At 40.6% G+C, this 11,346-nt stretch overlaps 1 protein-coding gene and 2 pseudogenes across 1 annotated transcript; all 3 read right to left on the bottom strand.

Annotated features, from left to right (window-relative positions):
- Positions 1 to 1,370: 1,370 nt before the first annotated feature.
- On the bottom strand, positions 1,371 to 4,160 carry LOC132991414 (heat shock 70 kDa protein 1-like). The gene is made up of 2 exons (XM_061060184.1): positions 4,055 to 4,160; positions 1,371 to 3,520 (listed from the first exon to the last, which is right to left on the bottom strand). The coding sequence occupies exon 2, from the start codon at positions 3,499 to 3,501 to the stop codon at positions 1,762 to 1,764; it is 1,740 nt and encodes a 579-aa protein (XP_060916167.1). The 5' UTR covers positions 3,502 to 3,520; positions 4,055 to 4,160; the 3' UTR covers positions 1,371 to 1,761.
- A 1,376-nt stretch (positions 4,161 to 5,536) lies between these two features.
- LOC132991495 (axonemal dynein light intermediate polypeptide 1-like) lies at positions 5,537 to 10,452 on the bottom strand (annotated as a pseudogene).
- On the bottom strand, positions 7,307 to 8,516 carry LOC132991471 (tubulin beta chain-like; annotated as a pseudogene).
- Positions 10,453 to 11,346: the final 894 nt, after the last annotated feature.

Below are 11,346 nucleotides of genomic sequence, written 5' to 3'. Positions count from 1 at the left end.
TAGCCACTTACAATGTTTATTTGGCCTATGTCCTAAATCGAAATGAGGTGTTTTGAAAAGAGATTGCATATCATGTATACAAGAGGTTAACGTATTGAAACAATAGGTTGATCATGAACAGATATAGTGCACATTCACGTGAGCCTGGGGTGGAGGGCGGCCGTGGGGGCAGCAGAGAGGGAGAAGGAGGAGATGGAGATGGGGAGGGGGAAGGAGGTAAAGGAGAGGAGTTTGCCGCCCCTGGGCTTGGCGGGGTTGAAAGAGAGCCGTTCATGCTTCTGAAAGGACACGGCTTGACTCGACGGTCTATCAAATCACTTCAAACATACAACAGAAAGCTGAAGTGATTGCACAGCTGACTGGGGGCAAACACGGCACATTGGTCTAATAGTTGACAAATGGTTGTGAATTTAATTTTGTTGTGCTCAGCGCCATCTAAAATGATGAGCATATATGTACCAGACCCATGCAAGATGGGGTTAAAAGATGTCAAATATCTCTAAGGCTAAGGCTCTACGGTGGGAAATGCAGAGCTACAGCTTCCTTTCAGACTTCCTCCCACCCCTTCATACAAACAAACTCACAAACTCATGCCCTGTTCATCACTTCATCCTGAAGGGGTCCAACATAACTGACAGAGTCCTTTATTGGCTACTGTACGCCCACTGTCATCCATCCATCCATCTGACTGTTATGTATGTAGCTGCATCATGTTGCTGTGATTAACGGATGACACAGGTAGGATATAATAGATGCTTCATGTTGGCCAAACTTATACTCAAAGGCCTATTAATTCTCCCATTACAATAATCTAGATAGTCATTTGAATATGAAGAGTAAAAGTAGCCTCTAGTCTAGTACAACAAAGTGGTTTAGTGATTTACTAAAGAATGTTGTTTTTTGGATCAACATGCTGCTTTGATGTGTCTAATTTGTTTATAATATATTCTTTATATATTATATAGCCCAGATTTTTAAACGCAGTCTTAAAACTAATTTATTGAGTCTGGCTTTTATATAGTGCTTTATATAAGTTCAAATCTTAACATTACTGTATTGTCTTTTTTATCCTACTACAATTTTAAATATTTTCCTCTTATGTATTTATTTTAATATCTTGTTGCTTTTATGTGTCGTATTTTCTTCTATTTTATTTTTATACATATTTGTTAATTCTTGTTGGTGTGCATTAGTCTCTCAATGATTTTATAAACTACTTTTTGTCAACAACTTTTCTGCACTCTTGTTAAGCACTTTGAACTGCAATTTAATGTCTGAAAGGTGCTGTATAAATAAAGTTTGATTGATTGATTGATATCGTCAAATATAAGAGTAATCTTTCATATTTACAATGTATGTTAAAACACAACAATTCTAGTATAATTTAATCTGTGATATATTGTTGATCAAACATTTAACAGTGTACCATATCCTCGTTACAAATGCTCCATAAAATGTGTTTCTATTGTTGATCATCTTCAATTAAGACTTTGTCAGTAGTACCAACAGATCACTTACACGTTATAGAATTATCAAAAGTGTTTATTGTAGCATATATTTAGCAGTGTTCCTTAACTTTAAATCAAATAGACTCTTTTTAAATGTGACCTTAGGGGACATGGGTGAAAACAATAAGGATGAAACTAAACTGCATGAAGATTCTTTTGCATTTCAAGTCGTTCATGGGTAATATGAAATATATATTACAAATTTAAGAATTTTTACATTTTATACAATACAGTTAAACAGGATAAAAACATCTTACGGTAAGAAGCAAGACCTATATTCTAAATGTATAGGATTAAAGAGAGGACAGTTTAAAAAAAAAATAGAATTTGTACGACAGATATCTTTGCATTTTAGGATAGGATAATACTTTATTGATCCCCAGAGGGGAAAATCGGGCGTTACAGCAGCACAGACAAGAAAGCTCGAAAATACAAAATACACATTAAACAGAATAAATAAAAATATAAATAAAATTAAAATTAAAATTAAAATTAAAATAAAAATAAAAATAAAAATAAAAATAAAAATAAAAATAAAAATAAAAATAAAAATAAAAATAAAAATAAAAAATAAAAAATAAATATAAAAATAAAATATAAAAACAGGGGGTATATACAAGTACAAAATGAATGATGAAGTTAGCAGGGGGGAATTGAGAATTGAGACAGTAAGAACACCAGGCTGGTTGTCGGAGTAGATGCTGAACACCCGGGTTTGTTTAGTGGGGATTGTGGTGTTGCGTTTTATCAGGGATGTCATGACTCCTCCAGCTGTCTCTATACCCAGGGACAATGGCGCCACTTCCAGCAGCAGAAGGTCCTGGACATTCCCAGAGTTGTCACCAGTGAGGATGGCGGCCTGGACAGCTGCACCGTAAGCCACCGCCTCATCTGGGTTGATGCTCTTGTTCAGGTCCCGGCCATTAAAGAAATCCTGCAGCAGTTTCTGGATTTTGGGGATTCGGGTGGAGCCTCCCACCAGGACGATGTCATGGATCTGTGCCTTGTCCATTTTGGCGTCCCTCAGGGCTCTCTCCACCGGCTCCAATGTTCCTCTGAACAGATCGGTGCACAGCTCCTCAAAGCGAGCTCTGGTGATGGAGGTGTAAAAGTCAATGCCCTCGAACAGAGAATCAATCTCGATGCTGGCCTGGGAGCTGGACGACAGGGTTCTCTTGGCCCTCTCACAAGCTGTGCGCAGCCTCCTCAAGGCTCTCTTGTTCTGACTAATATCCTTCTTGTGTTTCCTCTTGAACTCCTCCACAAAGTGGCTAACCATGCGGTTGTCGAAGTCCTCTCCACCCAGGTGAGTGTCTCCAGCTGTGGATTTTACCTCAAAGATAACATCTTCAATGGTCATGATGGACACGTCAAAGGTTCCTCCACCGAGGTCAAAGATCAGGACGTTACGTTCTCCCGACTTGCCTTTGTCCAAACCGTACGCGATGGCAGCTGCTGTGGGCTCGTTGATGATCCTCAGGACATTCAGTCCTGCGATGACGCCTGCATCTTTAGTCGCCTGCCGCTGAGAGTCGTTGAAGTACGCCGGTACTGTGATGACTGCGTTGGACACCTTTTGACCGAGATAGGCCTCAGCAATCTCCTTCATCTTCACCAGGACCATGGAGGAAATCTCCTCCGGGTAGAAGGATTTGTTCTCCCCTTTGTACGCCACTTGAATTTTGGGCCTCCCTCCATCTCCGACCACATTGAAGGGCCAGTGCTTCATGTCAGCCTGCACCACTGGATCGTCCATCTTTCTTCCAATCAGTCTCTTGGCATCAAACACAGTGTTGCTGGGGTTCAGAGCCACCTGGTTCTTGGCTGCATCTCCAATGAGCCTCTCTGTGTCAGTGAATGCCACATAACTGGGGGTGGTCCTGTTGCCCTGGTCGTTGGCGATGATTTCTACTTTTCCATGTTGGAAAACTCCGACACAGGAGAAGGTGGTGCCCAGGTCGATCCCAATTGCTACACCTCCAGATGAAGACATTTTTACTGCTGATGGTCACCTGGGAAAGAGTTAAACAACATAAGAAACTAGAAAAAAGGGAACAATGTCAGTAAGAGCAAACGATCAGCTTTGAGTCTGATTGGACACACAGGTGCTGACAGGAAGTGACCAGAGGCAAAGCACAACATTGAGGGCAGTTCTTGAGAGCTCTAATCAGTATAGAAACCATCTTATAAGTCGTCGTTATCAAACAAAAACCATCGTCATTACCATCATCATCATCAATGATATGGAGACCATCATCATTAAGTTAGTAGGTATTCATGAAAGAGCTGGGTCTTTAGCTTTTTCTTAAAGGTGCAGAGGGAGTCTGCAGATCAAATATTTGTGACATTTGTCACATCTACCATTATTAGTTCATGTAAAAACAGTTCAGGTTTGGTCAAAATACACACACAAAAACTGAAGATGTACTCATTGGCCTGACAAAGAATTGACTTATATTTAATCAGATCACAATTCTAACATGCGTTTACCAAACATCAAAGCATCAAAGTTTCTGGATCATGACTGAATGTAGAAGGCTACTTACAATTATTAGCTGAATGTTCTTTGTTGTAAAGAGAAGTAATCTTCTGCCGTCTGTGGTCTGTTTCTGTAACTGTCATTGCTTTATATCTGTGGCAGCACTCAGTCTGGATGCTTCCAGACGTTTCACACACACCTGCATCAAGTCAACGTCCGTCATGGGAACTGTTTCCTGTTTCAACATAACATACAAGTTTAATGTCACTGGCAGTGGTAGGTAGGAAATGTTTTGAACTTGTTATATTTTGAAAGTAAAATCCGACACTGATATTGATAACTTGACGCAGCTTTAAGAATACTTTAAGAATACTCTCGAATCTACCAGAAGAAGAAGTGGAGAAAAATCTAGAAAGAACCAGTCAGGGAAGTGTGTGGGTGTGTGTGTGTTTTGGCCAGCTGTCATGCGTCTCTCCTTCTTGACAGCACCTGCACCTGTCCTCTCCTTACTCTCTCCGTGGGACGGACACCCTAACCCTCCTCACTTTATGTGGTTGTATCACTGCTGCCATGTTTCACCCTCCAGGGTGTTTTCAAGATAACGACAACTCATTAGGGAATATTCCTGGAGTGAGGAAAGTCCCTGTCAACTTCTCTACCGTCTTAAACCATTCAAGCACCTTGAACAGCTCGGACATTTACATAATGTAAGAAAAACAGTCTTACAAATAGGAGCCAAAGTGTTTCAAAAGTTTGTGGAAGTATCAGTTTAAATCTAAATGTTTACAGAGGGCATTTGTAAAAACCAGCTAGCACCCCTGTTGGATGAGATTTGAGATCCTTTAAGTTAAGTACAGATAAGAGCCCATTACAAATGTCATCTCAGTTAGAGTACTTGTGTATTACCAGTAAAATAAAAGTATTGCTTGTTTAAAAAAAAAAAAAAAAAAGCCTTTCATTTATATACTTTAATATCATTTAACTGTTAACTGGATCTAAGGGTGTAGGTTTATTATCAATGATTTTTTTGGTTAATCTACTGAGGTTTATATATTTTTATTCTCTGCTTGTTAAAATTCAAATACAATGAAACATATCTAAACAATGGTCCAAAAACCTCTGAATTATTTTATTTGCAGTATTATTCATTTTACCAGAAGATCTGAATTCCCACATTTTGAGAGACTGACTGATATTGCATGAGAAATTCAACAACTTATCAGGATACCAATAGAATTTTTTTTTTAAAAATGATTCAGCTTTGATTTCACTTTCTGTGAAGTTCTATCACCAGTTATTATTGGGTTTTATAAGAGTCTTTTTAAACACCCCTAGATGTAATTCCTTAACTTGGGAGAACCCTGTCAAATTGGAGGAGAAAAACGAAGTACTCAAGAACAGTAAATCTACTTCAAAATGGTACCTGGAGCGCATTTTCCATTACACTATTGACACATGACAGTCAAGGCAACAAGTAATGATTATTTTATTTAAATTAGCCCAAAAAAAGGACATGTTAATGGAATCAAGGAGTTGAAAGACGGTGAACTTATAACATATTTAGAAACAAGACAAATGGCCACTCTGTTATTGATGGTGGTGTGAGGATCAATTCCAGTTGGGTCTAAAGAGGAAAACAAAATAAGAATATTAACATCATAACCACATCCACTACAGGAACAAGTGCAGGGGGAAGATGTATTTCTGTGGTATGAAGCCTTGCAATGTCACCTTGAGCTGCAGGTTGGTTCTCTTGAGGAACTGGATCTCTTCCACGTGCTTCTTTTCTTTAATCTGTCGCCTTTCAGTTTCTCGTTTTCCAATGGCATCCCGTTGAGACTTGAGTTTGTTCAGTTGCTTCTTCAGCTCCACTTTCTCATCGTCAAGATCAGTAATCTAGGTGTTTGAAGTTTATTAAAATGCAGGATCACCGATGTTAAGACTAAACATTATTTTAGAGGAATGCTGCCCTCTGCTGGATACTAAACCAAATAGCATTCGATAGTTATTCCTTCAGGGGCAAATACTGTATATTCTCTATCGATGGATGCCAATATTGGCAAACATTCCACATTTGTATGCTATCTATTGTTGCTAAACACAACAAAAAAAGTGAATGTCCTTACTTTTTTCTCCATGTCAACCTTTGACTCTGACTGAAGGCCACACTGTTTTCATTCAGAGTCTGGTAGACAGGAACAGTCATTTGAATCTCATCTCTGACCCGCGAGAGCAGCAGGCCCCTCTCAGCACACCTGATGGTCACCTGTCTGATGAGCTCATCTTAGAGAAACAGAAAATGAGTAAATGCAACAGTAACATATTTGAGGAGAAAAATTTGCTTTCAGTGGTTATACAAAACACTTCAGAAGAAAGCTGTATGGCAATGAAATTTAAGCCATGTGCACACAAAAAAACTGGTTCAAATTCTTTGATCCTCAATCCTTGTCAACACAATCGCCTCAGTGATCACAAATATCAGAGCCTCCTTCTCACCAAAGCACTGAGGATAGAGCTCCCTGCAGACAGGGCAGAGTCCTGTCTGTCTGGCCTGCCTTTGTGTCCAGCAGCTCCTGTTGGTGAATAACATCTGTTCTTGTACAAGGTGCACTGGACACTTGCTGCACCCACAGCTGGGTTCTGTCAGTCCCTACCCCGCAATAACAGAAGTTTAGATAAACTGAGTGGCTTGAACTTAATGAATGACACACTGTAGATGGATGGAGGGCGTAGGTTTGGCTTCAACATTGGGGGGGTTTGAGCATCAAACACTTCATGCAACACTTTGTGCCTTTTCTGAATTAATTTATGGTGGAAATTTCTTTACTATGTATAGGAAATTATAATTATGTTTGAATTACTATTAATTATTCAACTGTATTGTTCATAACTTTCTGCATAGTCAAAACATAACAGGTGTTTTGGGATGTTTCTTTTAGGAATCATGTACATCTCAAATCAAATCTATTAGAGAATGACACCTTGTTATAGCCTTTAGTATCCAAAATTTAAAACTACATAAAAGCCGTTATGGCTGACTCATCTTTCACTCACTGAAGATCCATTATTTTGTAAAAACAAAGTGTAATTATGAGGAGGCAGGAAAACTTGCACAAGGATTTATTAACCAAAAACAGTTCATGTCCAAAAGTAACAAAAATAAATTTGGATTAACTGAATAATGATGAACTATAAATAAAACATTTTTCCATGTTACATGAGACCATGAACAAGAGCCATAACAATAACAAACCTTTTAGAAATAATGCGGTCGGACATTGAGAGCTTTGGTGTCTTTTCGTTGTTGATAAAACTACGCTTAGACTCTAGAGGTACAATGACAAGTCCTGCACAAACACAGGGACATCATTTCTCTGTCCTGATAAAAATAAAAAAAATCTTCTTTGACTTGCCAGTGGAGGAAGGCCTTACGGAGGAACATGGCAGTAAACTGCTCCGAGATGCGTTTGAACACCTCCTGGATGGATGTGGTGTTGCCAATGAAGGTGGCGGCCATCTCGAGACCGCGGGGAAGGGACGTCACAGACGGCGGTCCAGACGTTGTTGGGGATCCATTCCACAAAGTAGCTGCTGTTCTTGTTCTGAACATTAAGCATCTGACTCATCTACCTCCTTCATTGACATGCGGCCTCGGAAGGCGGCGTGGCGACTGTGAGGTAGCGCCCCGTGGCGTGGGTCACAAGCTGCCATCATGTTCTTGGCGTCAAACATCTGCCGGGTGAGTTCAGGAACAGTCAGTGACCTGGAAAAAGACGAGATAATGGAGTCAAGATTCATGTCACATGCATTTGAAACAACAAAGTGAGGGTTTGGTTAAGTGTGTAAAAAGCATGCTTGTGCCTCTCTACGTGTACTGCTGGCTGCTGGTCAGGGGGGCGGAGCCCGGCATGAAGAAGTGCAGCCTGGGAAAGGGCGCCATGTTCACGGCCAATTTCCTCAAATCGGCGTTGAGCTGCCCGGGGAAGCGCAGGCAGGTGGTCACCCCACTCATGGCGGCTGAGACCAGGTGGTTGAGGTCACCGTATGTGGGTGTGGCGAGCTTCAGTGTGCGGAAGCAGATGTCATACAGAGCCTCATTATCAATGCAGAAGGTCTCATCTGTGTTCTCGACCAGCTGGTGGACGGAGAGGGTTGCTTTGTACGGTTCAACGACTGTGTCTGACACCTGAAATGTGAGAGAGAAACGCACCAAGAGGTGAAGGTAAGAAATAAAGACAAGAGGGGCACGAGATAAGACATGACTTCTATGTTATGACCCTTGGGTGAGGGCGCCACACTGGACGTGTTCATGATGCGATCTGGATACTCCTCTCGGAGCTTGTTGATGAGCAGCGTGCCCGTACCAGAGCCGGTGCCTCACGCCCAGCGAGTGGGTGAGCTGGAAGCCCCGGAGGCAGTCGCAGCTCTCCGCCTCCTTCCTCACCACATCCAGGACCGAGTCCACCAGCGCCGCTCCCCTCGGTGTCGTGACCTTTAGCCCAGTTGTTACCCGCTCCGCTCTGGCCTGTGTGACATCCAAATACAGAGATTAATCACAGCTGTAGAGTCAACACTTCCTGGATCTGATTCTATTGGAAATATGACACCGCCACACAAATATCTGGTATTCTGTTTTGAATATATTGAAAGTTGAGCTGTGGAAAATGACTTTCAGCTATCACACTATGGGAATGTATATATGGAAATTGTCTTTACATACGGCGTTAAGCTGCTTGCAGCACACTTTCCACCTCTGCATCATCCTGCACTCTCCACAGGTGCACCTGTTCAAATGTGGTTTAGTTAACAGTGACTATGATATCATCAATATTATGTGTTAAACTACATTCATCTCAATACTACTGAGTATATCCGGTTGCATAGCGTGTGTGTTGTAATTATGAAAATCAACGGTTCACACATCAAGCATGAGGACCTGCAGGTATGTAGATAAAACTGACAATAGACCCTTTTTCTTTTATTAGCTAGGTGATATTGATAACGGTGGGGTTATTTTACCTTTATTGTGTAAATTAAAAAAACAGGTACAACAGAGTTTTCCCTCATTATTGATGACAAAAATGTTAAACTTGAGCAAATAGTAACACAAATCAAAAGGCAATTATAGTGTGAGGATGGCTGCCTGGTTAATAAATAAATGCAAAACGTGGTAAAGTTACATTTTATTTTATTGTGGTTAGCTAAACTTATTTCATTTGGCTAGCTATGCTATTGAGAAACAGGCTTCCATTACTAGACTAAACAAAGATGATGGACAGACAGGTCTGATAGAGGAGCTGAGGCCTCCATTGTCAGGTCATTTACATTTGTGACAGTTAAGGGAATGTCTCTCCGCGAGGGGGCGTGGCTTCGGCGCATTCTATGGACACGCCCACAGCATTCCAGAGGAGTGAGAACAGCTACATTTTTCATGATTTTGAAGCTTAATTTTATAAACTTGGAAGTTTTTTTTCGTTGCTGAAATTTGGCCTAGTGGTTAATAATACATTATTTTGTATAAAAACTAAAAGACTTTTTTTGGTTTACAGGGACTTTAAAATCAATTGATAGGCAGGCAGTAACTTAAACGATGTTATTTAGTTACGCTGGTTCAGAAGCTCTCTGTGTAGAGCAGTAACATACAATCAGCTGACAGCACGGCCAAAAGCGCACGGACCGGACATTATACATTAAAACAGTAAATTATACATTAAAACACCATAACTGCTTTGACTGTATGAAGACCACGACTCCTAACCTGACCAGACCTGATCCAGTGACCAAGCAAGGTTAAGATGGTATGGTCCACTATAGGGGTGTCTGAAATGATTGGGAAATGTATTTACAGGTCAGAAGGATATATAAATGTTTTGAGCCCCCCGAAATTACCTCTTCTTTCAACCTTTTTTTTGAGGGGGACGAATCTACCTTTTCTAAATATTGGGAGGGACACATCCCCTGCGCGCGCGCCCCCCCCCCCCAGAAATCTACGCCTATGGATGGATGCAACTGTACCTGGGTGGAAGGATGGCGTTTAGGATCTCCTCGTCTTCCTGCTTGGTGGTGTCAGTAGAGGTGGGTTTTGATTTTGGAGGTGGTGGAACAGGGGGTAGACTGTTCCCCCACCTGCTGTGGACTCACTTTTAAAGGACGCCCCTGTTGTGAAAAGTGTTTCATGTTACACAATGAATCAACTTTCTTTGCCTGAAATAGATGATACAGTATCATCATCATTTAACAACTTTAAAAAGATTTGGGGATTGAAAGATGTTCGTAAAAGACAGACACAGCAGCCATTCTGCAGGAATATCTGTACGGTCAAAACAGCTTTCGCCATCATGCCTAACTATGACCACTAAACTCGGCTGGCGTTACTCAACTTACCTGTGGTGATTTTCTGTCAGTGCTTTTCCTGATCAAAACTGGATTGTCGTATTTGAGGAGAGATTCGGCTGGTGGATTCATCTTTTTCAATCTGATAATTTGAACAAAAATAAAACCAGAAACTCCTTTGGTCTGTGATTCAGCTGCAGGGATATCGGTGCTGTTTTGAAGGTGTCACGGATCGCGAAAACGAAGAGGAGGACCCAGATGCAGGATTCACTAAAACTATTTATTCTTTAAACAAAAGGAAAACAAAAACTCACTTCCAAAAAAATCCAACAAGAGATGGAGCCACGGGTAAACTGACATGCAACAAACGACACCGACAAACACAGAGACTAAATAGACATGGGGTAATCAAACACAGGTGAAGACAATGAGGGCAATCACACTGGAGGGAAACACACAGAGGAAGGAATGAACACAAGAAACACTGAGGACAACTACAAAATAAAATACATGAAACACTGAGGACAACTACAAAATAAAATACATGAAACACTGAAGACACACAGAACTCAAGAATGAAACAAAACCCACTAGAACATGAAGAAACACTGAAAATACAAAACTAAATAATACAAAATCATGACAGAAGGATGCTTTTCTTGCTCACTTTTTGTGTTGTCATAGCAACAGCGTCCCGGCGTTCCTTTTCAGTTTGACCGTCTGGACTCAGTGGTTAGATTAATATCATAGATTAATATTTAGTAATATATATATATATATATATAATAAGTGGTTTTGTATCTTTTTTTTTGTCAATGCGCCACACATGCATGCTTGTCGAGTATTATGTTGCATCGTTTATTTTTTTGGGATAATAATATTATTTTTTAAAAAGCACTACAAAAGACGACAGCTAACGGCAATACGAATGTTTTTTATTATTATTATATAGCCTAACAGTCTTAAACGTTTGTCCTTTTCCAGGATCCGTCCACAACCCCCGTTTCTTTGGTTAGCCCGATCTGG

The sequence above is a fragment of the Labrus mixtus genome, chromosome 16 (genome assembly GCF_963584025.1).
Source record: "Labrus mixtus chromosome 16, fLabMix1.1, whole genome shotgun sequence".
NCBI classification, from domain to species: Eukaryota; Metazoa; Chordata; class Actinopteri; order Labriformes; family Labridae; genus Labrus; species Labrus mixtus.
Note: the sequence above shows the minus strand (reverse complement) of the source record. Positions and strands in the feature narration are given on the sequence as shown.

Excerpts from the sequence above, each read along its gene's own strand:
- LOC132991414 (XM_061060184.1), bottom strand. The coding sequence starts at position 3,501 with ATGTCTTCATCTGGAGGTGTAGCAATTGGGATCGACCTGGGCACCACC.